At 41.4% G+C, this 13,037-nt stretch overlaps 1 protein-coding gene across 1 annotated transcript in view; it reads right to left on the reverse strand.

Moving 5' to 3' along the window:
- Positions 1 to 13,037, reverse strand: part of CNTNAP2 (contactin associated protein 2) — a 1,664,903-nt gene that overhangs the window by 284,341 nt on the left and 1,367,525 nt on the right. The window contains exon 14 of the mRNA XM_038391157.1: positions 12,280 to 12,436. Coding sequence (XP_038247085.1) covers positions 12,280 to 12,436 — 157 coding nt within the window. The remainder of the gene's footprint in view (positions 1 to 12,279; positions 12,437 to 13,037) is intronic.

Genomic DNA, 13,037 nt, shown 5'->3' on the forward strand with positions numbered 1-13,037 from the left:
GCAGATATGGCTCTGGATATACAATAATGAGCAAGAAGGTGTTATTTAAGCAAGTAATCAGGCTGCTTACTAAACCTATGACATTTTAATTGCTTTCAGTTTTCACAGTTTGTTGTATTTTCGATCTTGGAGAAGGCTCAGTTCCTTAGGTCTTTGCTACAATAGGCCAGGAGCATACAATGAAGCTCTGCCTCAAATATATGGGATCAGAGCTGAATATCAACTAGTGTCAACATGTGATAAAAAGGCTGGGGGTCCATAGCTATAATCCCAAAATTGAATTATATCAATGGAGGGGAAAACAGACAACAGCAGGGATGTTTTGCTATGTTTCATAGTGAACTTAATCCCTAAACTCCTAATGACCTGAAGCTCCATCACCGTGGGCTGTTGACCCTACCAGATTTCACATGTGAAGTGTGATAGGGCATTGTCAGCACTTGGATGGGATATCTAAGAAGGAAAAAGGAGGAGCAGAAGAGAATGGTGTGGGTGATAAGTGCTGTTCTTCCCTCTGAATTAGTACTGACTCAATACCCTCCTCCCAAATACGAACAAAACCAATACATCTATTTCTGGGATGATGTCCTTCAAATAATATGTAAAACTGAGGCCTCAACCACTTCTTGTAGTGTAAGGGTTACTGTATCCCTGACCCTCTCACTTCCTAAGAGAAACAAAAGAACTTTTAATCACCGTAATGGGAGAGGGGATATCACTCTCACAACTTACCTTACAAATTCTTAGGGAAGGAACTGTCTTTTTGGTGTGTGTTTTGTACAGCACCTAGCACAATGGGGTCTTGGCCCAAAACTGGGGCTCTTAGGTGCTCCTGCATTACAAATAATAATTTGAAGGATGTTACTTCCCTTAGCAAGTGGATTTGTAGCACGATTTTGGCACTGGGGCAAATTCTTTCCACTCCTTTCCACTACCATTTCTTATTCCTTACTATCAGTAATGATAGCATTCAAACCCCACTTTCTGGGGAAGCAGAAAAGAGGCTGGAAATGCTCAGCAGTGACAGATAGCAGGAGAACTGCCAGCAAATTGAGATCTCTGTGGCTCTTTCTGTTTCTGTAGAGGCTAGAGACAGGGGTAAATGTAATGCCTCCCCATAGAATCCACACAACTTCAATAGGCCCCGCATTTACCGTTGGTGTACACCCAACCCACTGAACAGCTGGATATCAGATCCAAATGATGAAAAGTGCTGTATAAAAATTGATCATTACAGGTTGAGCTGGTGGCACCACTTATTACGTTTGCCCAACACTTCCCATTATAAAGTGCCAAACACTTCCCCCTGTTTGCAGTTGCTTAGAACTTTGCCAAATTTTTATCTTTTGTGCTGAAATTTCCCATGCCGGGTGTGTGCCTCAGGCTGATTTTAGTTGGATGATATAGACAAAATGGCTCAGCTGTTTCTGAGAACAGGGCACAAACAACCTTAATTCTAGCATTTCCTAACTTTTAAGCGCTTGACTTTGCAACCAAGCGTTCGTTTAACTTTTTTTTTCTGGGTAATTATATATATATATATGCTAAATGCTGACTGCATAACAAGAAATGGAATTATCTCCTTATCTTTTAGCACCAAAACGAAAATAATGGTCTAGGGAGAAACTTGCAAAGTCACACCTGAGAAACTAGAATAAAGCTATTCAGTTTTGTGATAGGGAAAAAACAGCAATCAAGTCAATCAACTTCTCAGCTTTAAAAGATCTGGCTTATGCTGCAAGCATAGAAAAGAAAATGAAAAACAGCACAGGTATCACTATTTCAGGCTTTTATAAACTGAACAGGTGTTATTACTGTCCTCTGTTTTCTGGCATGTCATTTTGAAAGATGACTTTAGGACTTTGTGAAAATGTTGAATCATAGTTTTCAAAGAAGTGGCCTAATTCTACAAAATTTCATCAGTTTCTGGGAAACTGAGATCCATCATGCCCATATGATGCCATGCAAAACATCAGGATATCATAGATGTTAGTAGTTAATTGGTTCATTTTTCCAGTGTTGTATAATGTGAAATGGATGGCTTTCACAATTGTATGTGGCTAATCTATGTATAAACATACCTGATTTTTGATGTGCAACTGGCCAAATTAGGTGCATAACATCTGTGTGTACAATCTGGATACTTTCATTTACAAATTAGCCATATGCAATTGTACATGTCCATCATTGAAATTAGTCTATCTAGTTCTTTTGAATATATTTATATTTGTTTTCTTCAACTCTGCTTCTCCCAAGGATCTCAAAATGATTTTATAAACAGTGATTAATGACATTTCAGCACAAAAGGTGAGAAACTGCAGATTCATATTACAGAACAGTCAACGAAGGCGGGGGTTCTCACCCTTAACCTACTATTATGGGAGGTTATGTGGACCAATCACGACCCCATTCTCATTCACATAGCTTTGATGGAAACGACTGTAATTACAGAGATGGAAAAGTAATGCTAACAAAGTATCCAATGTATGTTTAGCCAATGGAAATGAATAGGGGGAGCCAGCACCATGACCAACAGTTCTCTCTGAACCACCAGCAGGTGCTCCACAGACCACCGTTTGGGAAACCCTGAGCTTTTAATTCAGAGGATGTCTACACAGCAAAGAAAAATCTGTAGATGGCCTGTGTCGATGACTCGGCTAGGAGAGCTTGAGCTGCTGGGCCGTGTGATTGCTGTGTAGACATCTAGATGCTAGACCCCGGCCAGCCAGGGGTTTTTCTTTGCTGTGTAGACATACCCCCGAGAAGCTAAGGCAGGGGTGGGAAAACTTTTTGGGCTGAGGACCACATCTGGGTGGGGAAATTGTATGCAGGGCCAGGGCAGGGGGTTGGCGTGCGGGAGGGAGTGCGGGGTGTGGGAGGGAGTGCAGCATGCAGGAACGGGCTCAGGGCAAGAGATTGGGGCAGAGAAGAGGTGCGGGGTGTATGAGGGGGCTGAGGGCAGGGATGCAGGAGGGGTGCGAGGTGCAGGGAATTGGGGAGGCAGGAGGGGTTCGGGCTCCGGCCCGGCACCACTTACCTAAAGCGGCTCCAGGGTGGTAGCGGCGCGCAGTGGGGCCAAGGCAAGCTCTCTACCTACCAGCTTGCCCGCCTGGCCCCACGCCACGCCGCGCCAGGAAGCGGCTGGAACCATGTCCCTGCATGGCCCTGGGGGGAAGGGCACAGGCTGAGGTGAAAGTAAGCCAGTGCGCCATAACGGGGTGGATCAGCTTCCCCAGGCTCAATTTAAATTGCTGCCAGAGACAATTTAAAGGGCCCAGGGCTCCGGCCGCCGCTACTGCCCAGGGCCCTTTAAACTGCTGCCAGAGCCCCTGGCTGCCACTGTTACCCTGTGGAGGGGGAAGGAGGCACTTGCTGGTACAGGGTGAGCCGGGGCTGGCTTGACCTCCCCCAGCCCTGCCCCTTTTGCCCGAGGCCCCGCCCCTTCTGGGGGCCAGAGCTGGCCCCAGCCCAGCCCCGTACCGGTAAGTCCCTAGACTTTCTTTCACCCCTGGGCCCAGGGCTCTGCGCATTGCCCTTGCCACGCCTCCAGGTACCTCCCCTGAAGCTCCCATTGGCCGTGGTTCCCCATTCCCAGCCCAGGGGAGCTGCAGGGGCCAGTGCCTGGAGGCAAGGGCAATGCACAGAGCATGGTGCCGGCCGCTTCTGAGAGCAGCGCAGGGCCTGTGGCACCACTGGGGGCAATCCCATGGGCTGGATCCAGCCTGCAGGCCCTAGTTTGCCCACCCCTGAGCTCAGGGTCAGATTTACAAAGATATTGGATGGCTAACGATGCAAATAGGTGCTTAATGGGATTTTCAAAAGCAACTATGGGTTTGTCTACCCAGGGAGACTCAGGAAAATTCATCAGAATTAAGCAAAGGTGTCAATTTAAAGTGGATTAGTTAAACCACATCAAATCCCTTTGTGAACACTTTTATTCAGAATTGAAGTGGCCTTAATTTGATTCAGTTTACTTCATTCTCAAAGTGAATTAAAGCCATTTTAATTCTGAACAAGAATGTCCACACAGAGGTTTAATGTTTACTAATTCACTTTAAAAGTGAACTCGGATTAGTTTTTTCTGAGTATCCTCAGGTAGACACACCGTAAGTGAGTTTGGCTCCTAAGAGCCATTGATTTCAATGCTTAGGAACTTTTGAAAATCCCATTAGGCACCTATCTGCATCTTTAGGTACCTAAATACCCTTGAAAATCTGGCCTTAAGTTATTTGCCCAAGGTCAGACAGTGAGTCATTGACACAGCCATGAACAGAACCTGAATACCAGCACTCGGTCCCTATTCCAACCACCAATGCACATCATGTGTATACCTTAGTAATCTTTTATATCCTGTGAAACTTTCTTCCATGCCCTTGCTAAAGGGTAAACTTGAAGTTATTAAGTAAAGGAATGTTGTATGCTGTAGAGTGCTTTGTCAAATACTTTACACAAATAAAAGAGAATTTTGCAAAGACACTGGAGGAAGAAGCTTTGATTTCCAAAGTGTGACTGAGGATAAACAAGAAAATTAGGCTGCCTGCAGCCACTTGACTTATTCCCAGAGTCAAGAGCGCTGCTGATAAAGTTGTCCCGAATTACTTCATCAACAATTTACTTTTGCTTTAGTGACATCCCAGTGTTATTTCCCTTCATTTGTTCCCCAATACTGACATTTATCTGATTCATTGTTAGTTTGGAAAACACCACTTTTCTCATAGATATTACCCACACCTCTCCACTCCTGGCTCTAATTCTTCTTGGTTGCTACTCTCATCTTCTCCAAGACCACCAAACACTTCTCAAAAGATCAGCATCCCAATCAATACTCATCAACCCTAGCCATTCTAAACGTGTCTGTAATGACTGTACTACACACAGTCCTTATTCTATTTGTATTGTACTGCACTAACTCATACCGTCTTCTTATAAAATATGATGATGGTTGCTATTCAAAACCAACAAACTGACCCACCTCATAGCTTCTGGGATAGGTACTTAGTTACTTGTTTAGTACAGCTTGTCTATCTTTACAGTGACATGATACCATATAAATAATAATAGTGTTTAGTATAAGAAACGTAATGCATTTAATCTAACAATATGCACTCTAGGAAAGCTCTGTCTAGCAGTTGCTTAAGGAAGCTCTTGATGCAGACAACAGTGGCAAATGATTTTACAGGGTAGGTAGACTGTTTATCCTCCTGAGACCAAGGCTCAATCTTGTCATTAAGCATTGACTATAAGCTCTTGAATGAGTGACCTTTGTTAGACCAAGCAAGCTGAACCCTTTTCATGCAATCTGGTTCATTTATATAAAGCGTAATTTCATAGCAGGCACAAATAATAGGTACTTCACTAAGATCAATGTTAACTTAATTAAAGCTGAAGGTGAAGCACTTGCAACCCTATCCTTTCTGTGTCTGGTTTTCTCTCCTTGTGCAGCACTGCAACTTTTATTATTACTTAATATTTATACTGCAGTAGCATTCAGAGATCTCAATCGCTATTGAGACCCCATTGTACTAGGCACTGCACAAACACATATGAAGATACAATCCCTGTGCCAGACAGCTTTTGTGCTATGATTAGTCTTGGAAGCATTAGATTTTTAGTAGTAAATGTCAGTCAATGTTGATTTCACCAAATGCACAAACACCGATTGAAAAAAATATTTCTATCAATAATAACTGAAATGTACAGATAGGAAAAGTAAGAAAAATGCTGCTTAAGAACTTATTAGAGTTTCATCTAGGAATATTTACTTAATATATTTTAACGTGTGAGGTTGAGAATTTGTGTTAGAAGCTTTAACTTGTTGAATCTGTCTACTGTCATTAAGTAGTTTTTGTCTGACCCTTCCATCCTCTAATTTCCCACAACTATGAAAATTTAAATTGATAAAAATCAGAAAAAATGCTTAAAATAATCTACTGTCAAAATCATAAAATAAAAATCAAATTCTACCAAGCCTAGCTCTGATCCATTTTTATAGCCACTGACCACTAGGGGCTGCTACTGAGCACAATTACGTCTGCTGAATCCACAGTCAAACTATCCACTGTCTTCTTTGCCCTCTCTTCCGCTCCATTCGGACGGCGAGAGAGATGGGGACAAATCTGTCAAGCGCTGCAGGGCTGACGGGAAGAACCTATCTGCATGGCGGAAGTGGTGATGTAAGGGCTAGCCAAAGCAGGAGAGGAGCTATAAGTGGCCTGCACACCCATTTCAGCTTCGGCTAAGTAGCAAAGCTGGGGCAAACTGCCAGGCAGCACTTGTTCATTTGCTTTCCTTCGGGTGGCTGCATAATACTTTTTTTTTTTTGCTCCTGTGAACAGGCTTCTAATACTGTCTCAAAGCCTGAGAGAGTGTGTGTGTGTGTGTGTGTGTGTGTGTGTGTGTGTGTGTGTAATCTGTGACTTTCTCCTTTGTGTTGCTCTGATGGCACTGTTTTGATGTCATCACAGCAGCATGTCTTAAACCAGGAGGTGCAAACAGAGGCTGCAAAATAGGGAATAAAATATAACATCCACAACATTCAGTCTGAGTGCTTTTTTAAAACCCCAGTTGGGAGTCTACAATTCACCCAAGTTTACAATCCACAGAGAATCACTCTTTTATTTCATGCACTTAGGAATGTCACCTGCTGTCTGAAGTGCAAGCAACAATAAAACAAATACAAAGAAGCATCTAAATTCACTGGTGGGTCTAAATTAATACCCTTTAAGGTCTAGAATTTTTAAACTATCAATGAGCTTCGCATGTAAACCACAAATATCTAGCTATCTTGTGAACAGTTATCCAGATCATGATGCTCCCTTCAGACCTTAAAGTCTAGGAGTCTATACATCATTACAGCTTTATGACTAATCCTAACTATGCATTTATTTATTTAGGTTAGGCGGGCCCCATTACATGCATATAGCCACTGTAGATAACTTTATTGTAACTTTATGTCCTATTTTACATCTTCTGAAGTCTTCAGTTCATTTATGTGGTTTACACTGTTCATTTCTCCTACTTTTGCTTTATCAGCAATTTTTAGTGCTTCTAAAAACATTAACACGGAAACCATCTAGGTTTAGGTGGCATCAGGGCTATGATACAAAATGAAAGCAGAGAAAATCAAAGTTAGCTCTTAAAATCCACAGGTACCTTGTCTACTGCATATAGAGGGCACTGTACACATTACCCTTTGAACATCACTGTATAGCAAGTATAGTACATTAAAGACTCCACACTATTTAACCTAACACACAAAATAACTACGTTAAAAGAATATTAAAGTTTTAAAGTTAAGCACTCAAAACTTAGGAAATGTAAGAATTACAGTTGACCGAGCAACCTTAGTTCAGCCCCCTTTTACATATGTATTATGATATAGTCTTTAATTGCATCGTTACATACTTTTTTCTCCCAGGACCTTTGCCCCATTCAGTGCACAGGATGGACCATGCTCCTTCAGTGAGCAACTATTAAATATTTTGTTTTATCTTCATTGTTCAGTGGCCTTATTTACTGTACACTATTCAAACCCAGCTCTGAATACAGAATACTTACTTTCCTCATGGGCTTTTCTACGTGCTCATCACTATAGTATCTGAATGCTTCACAAACATGAATGAATTTATCTTCACAACATCCCTGTGATAATATGCCCTTCTTACAGTTGGAGAACAGAGGAATTAAAGTAAAGTGTTCACTAATTTTGGGTGCCCAGTTTGAGACACCTAGGATCTGACTTTTCAGAGTGCTTAGCATTATACGGCACTTTGTACGTTCAAAGTACAGCTCCCATTGACTTCATACATAGCTTAATCTGCAAATCAGACCCCCATGTCTTAAACTAGGCACCCAGAAAAGGAGGAACACACAAGTATTGACAACCTGTGAAAAGTTTGGTTGAAGTAACTTGCCCAGCATCACATATGAAGCTCTGTGGCAGAGGCAGGGATAGAATCCAGTTCTCCAGGGCAGCATTCAATGGCATCAACCATGAGACGGTCCTTCTTCTTCCTGCAATCCCCTGCCTCATTCACTACACACCAACTTCTGCAACAAACAAGGCAGGGGTCCTAAAGGCAACATTCTCTTTTACTACACATCCCAGAACAGGTCCATCATGAGCACTGAATGAGCAGGAATCCTATAGAAAAATATAGTATATAATCATGTAATTAAACACTTCACAATGCATATGCACAAGAGGGACAAACTCAGGTTTCACAAGCTATCTTAATTTTGGCATTTCCTAAATTTTGAGTAGCTAACTTTGTAATCTTAATATTCTTTTAATTACGTTTGTGTGTGCAACGTCTCAGCGGTTTTTTGTATGTTTTTTTTAAAGGAAAATGAAAAAACTCCCAGAAATTCCATGATGTGACATCATATTGATACCCACATTGTTCATCAGAAGGACAAGAATCTTTAAATCCACCACACAGACCTCTGCCAGTTGCGTTAATGGAGGAACGGGTAGGAGTACTATGTTATCCTCTGTGTGGACCAGAAGGGGATGCGATACTCACTTTGTCAGTAGATTTCACATATATTTTATTGACTGCAAAGGAATGGTGAGACTCTGGAATCTTGGGTTCCATTGCAGACTCTGGAGGGAAGCATGTGCTATGACTCTTCTACCTGTTCCACCTTGTGTCCCATTCTGTCCAACCTATCCCTACCCCAGTCCTGTCTCTTTCCCACCCCTGGATCATCATACAAGTCCCATTATTTTTGCCTAATTAATCCCAACCTTCACTCTGTAGGCTTTGCAACCCAGTCCCACCTCCCTTGCCCCACCACACTTAGTCTTCTACTCTGGGCTCTCCTTCCAAGGCCCAGTCTCCCACAGTAACTGCATGTCTCGCCATCCTCCTAGTCTCCTTGTCCAGCTACAACCAGCTTCCCTGTCCTGGCTCCTTGTCCAATCTGTCTCTCCTCTTCTCCTTCAGCTTCCAGTCATGCCCCCCCAAGCCTTAGTTTCCCCTTTTCCTGGCTCCTTGTTCCAGTCGCTCCCCAGTTACAGCCATTAGTTTCAAAATTCAGGAAAGTCCCAACTCAGGAAGCTGCTTTGCTGCCTGAAACTGAAAGTTGAACAATGATGCACTGGGGGCCCCTGTTAACATTCTGTCGCCACTAAATTGAATGGAAAGTTGGGCTGATCTCCAGATACTGCTAAATCATCCTAGTCAGAGATGTTTCATCCTTGATCCTCATCCCTGAGGCTCAACAAAATACTTCTGAAAAGCAATTGTTTTGACTTTGGCATGGATAGATGGCAACAAAAGATGTGCATTAAAAAAAAAAATTTAGAGGATATTGTCTCCAGTCTTGCCTACAAGAGCTTCATCCCTGCTTCTGATTACACACATTGAACATTACACTATAGTAATAGATACTTGGAACAGTTCCCATAAAAATAATTGTAATGGTTTCCAGCAAAGTGCAGCTTGCTTATCAAATGGTGTTGTCTCTTTCCTTGATTATGGTTATATAAGTAAATAATTTGTTTCATATTGGAAACAAAATGAATAAAATCCACCACTCTGTACACTTGACACACACACTAACGGGGAGGAGGGTGAGATTTTGTGGGAGCCCCTTTCTGAAATATGCCAAAAACTCCAACTATCACGGGATCTGAGGAATGGAGGCCACAAGTGAAGGCCAACAGTCAGTTATTTCCCTGCACATTTCCTTAGATCAAATGATGCATTAGTTAATATACTATACAGTACATAGAAACTGCTATACATGGACATGGACTGTCATTGCCTCCAGCAAAGAAAAAGCACAGATGTCTGAAATTGCATCATTTTCCTTATTATGACAATATCTTTCTTGTGTCATTACCATAGCTCTCTGCTCCTACACTAGAACATCTAGCTGGTGTTCCAGTCACTGTCTCCTGCATGACTTGCTATTTCTCTTCCCTCTGTGTAATCCTAGCTACCCAGCTCTGCATCATATCCTGACTACTATCTCTGTCTAGTATTGACTTCTCTTTCTTTACCTCTGTAGTGTTCTATTGCTCATCCTGTAACATGCCTCACACCACATTACCCCAGCATTTCCTAAGCTTACTTTGAAACCAGTATTTCTTTGTTTGATTTTCCACTCCCATCCTAGAATATCATTCTTGCAGATCCTACAAATATTCCTCTAATGTTCCCACTGTGTATTTTTCATACTTCGTTCCCTATATTTATCCCAGCCATATCAAATAACCATTCATGAACAGTCTGATGAATTACTAAATTAAATGAATGAATGAATGATTCAAATACCAACAAATGGCTACCAATGTAAAATATGCTCATAAAAGTAAGAATCTTATTGATTACTGAATATTCCAAGACATGACAAAAGAGATAAACAATTATACTTAACAAACTTCTTAACTATAAACAAGAGGGAAGAAAAGTTCTTTAGATTAGACCAAGATTCATCCTTCCTATAAAGAAAAGAAGTTTACTTGGTGTTTATGTAAAGCATTACTATAAAAAAAAAGAGAAGAAGTGTGAAAAACAAAATCTGTAAACAGAGAGATTAAATTTGTAAACAGAGATTAAATTAAAATATGCTATGCTAAATGTTACTGCCAACTCTTCCTATGGTTTTAGAAAGATTCAACAAAAACAGTTTAGCTGCTTCCAAGAACAAGTTTAGGGAAACACATGTTGTTTTCCGAATGATAATGTATACTGGGGCTAAGTGGGACTTTCCCTACAATTGTTTTTCCTACAGAGGAACAATTATTCACAACAGAACTCTGATCCGATATTAGCACCATGCATCCTATAGGAAAAAAGTAAGTTATGAAGTAATTAAAAGCTATTGTAATAGATCTGCACAAGGAGGATGAATGAAGGTTACATGGGCAGCCTTAATTATGGCTGTTCCTAACTTATGAGTAAGGCTCAGATTTTGTCATGGATATTTTTAGTAAAAATCACAGACAGGTCAAGGGCAATAAACAAAAATTCATGATTGCCCTTGACCTGTCTGTAATTTTTACTAAAAATATCCATGACACAATGGGGAGGGAGGGAGGGTCGAGCACTCACAGTGCCTGAGCCACTGTGGGTGTGCCCCTCTCCGCCTGTCACAGATTGGCAGCTGTGGGGGGGCTTCTGCTGCCCGCAGCAAGTGGGAGCTCCAGGATCGCCCTGCCACCCTTGGCAGCTAGGAACTCTGGGGTCCCCCCATGCCCACAGGGACCGGGAGCTCTGGGGTCCCCCTGCTGCTGGCAGCTAGGAGCTGCTGGTGGCCTGCCACCAGCAGGGGCTGAGAGCTGTGCGGCTGCCTGCTGACAGCTCCAGCCCCGGGGCACAAACTGTCACTGAGGTCTCTAGAAGTCACAGATTCTGTGACTTCCATGACTACCTCCATGACATAATCACAGCCTTACTTATGAGTTTCAGAGTAGCAGCCGTGTTAGTCTGTATTCGCAAAAAGAAAAGGAGTACTTGTGGCACCTTAGAGACTAACAAATTTATTAGAGCATAAGCTTTCGTGAGCTACAGCTCACTTCATCGGATGCATTTGGTGGAAATTCCACCAAATGCATCCGATGAAGTGAGCTGTAGCTCACAAAAGCTTATGCTCTAATAAATTTGTTAGTCTCTAAGGTGCCACAAGTACTCCTTTTCTTTTTACTTATGAGTGTTTGACTTCGTAATTTTAGCCTTTTTCAAGGGAGTTTATTTTTATACAATAGATACATATGTTGCTTAGGTACCATGAAGCCTGACATTAGAGAAATAGAACAGCCAGCCAGACAGGTATTTAAAAGATCTGTATTTATATTTTACAAACACACACTTAAAAAAACCCCTCACAGCCATGTCAATAAATTTAAAAGTTATTAAGAGAGGTTGGCCATTCTCCTCCTGAATTGCATAGTATTACCATATCATGTGGAATCTTATTGTGTCATTAACCACATGGCTGTTGGATAACAAATACAGCCAAATGTGCATCATAAAAGTTTCCTAAATTACTGAACGTTATGATGCAGAAAATAAGGACTCTAGCCATAGAAGAAGCCACTCTAGGTCTACTTCTTACTGATAGGGGCAAATTGATTCAGGAAAAAAAATAGTAGGGAATCAGGGAATCAATGGCTTGAAACTATTTGTGTTCAGCATAGTAAAGAATGAGTTAACAAACTATAGCAATTTAAGAGTATCAGATTTCATAAAAACATTTAAGAAGTGAGGGGCAAGACCATAGGACCATGGCTAGCCAGAATTTTGGTAATATTTTTAACAATACACTTACCATTGTTTAGCATCAGCATCACAGTTGCAGTAGTATTTGGCGTCAGTACAATTGCGTTCAATACCACAGGCACATTTCTGAATGCCAGGTCCAGAGCCACCCCAATAATAGTGTTTCTCGTTGGCTTTTCCAACCCACCAGGTGTATGGATTCCCATCTGCAAAGAATAAGAATGGAGGGTTAAATGCATCAATGGTGATGGGGTCCACAATGCCACACAGCTGAATACAATTGTCTAATATGTAAGTGGTGTTAACAACACATAGCTGGAAAGTCATTTCGCACAGCTGGAAAAGCAACATATCCATCATAAATGAACAGACATTCCACTGCAATTTAAAGGACACTGTCAGATTAAAACCACATTTTTATCTGTACCCATACCACCTTCTATTATACAACAGGAAACTTTTAAAATCTATTTTGCTTTTTGCTATTTAGGCTCTTTGTTTTTATTGTATAAACTGAGAACAGTTCAACAGGCTGGAAGGGTTCACGTCAATCTCAAATTCCAGTTTTTATGCATTAGACAGATGATGCAATGTCTGGGCTACAGCTACTGTAGAGGAATACGTATTTGTTTTTGTTTTGTTTTAAAAATAACACCTCACTGGAAACTAATTTGTTTTCACTGAAAAATGAACACCTACACCATCCAGTGACTACTTAGCCAAAACCAAATTTTAAATAGGTGTTCCTGGACTCCTGTTAAGACACAAATCTGTTAAAAAGTTAGTCTTTGCTAAGGAGATGTCAGC

The sequence above is a fragment of the Dermochelys coriacea genome, chromosome 2 (genome assembly GCF_009764565.3).
Source record: "Dermochelys coriacea isolate rDerCor1 chromosome 2, rDerCor1.pri.v4, whole genome shotgun sequence".
Lineage (NCBI taxonomy): Eukaryota > Metazoa > Chordata > Testudines > Dermochelyidae > Dermochelys > Dermochelys coriacea.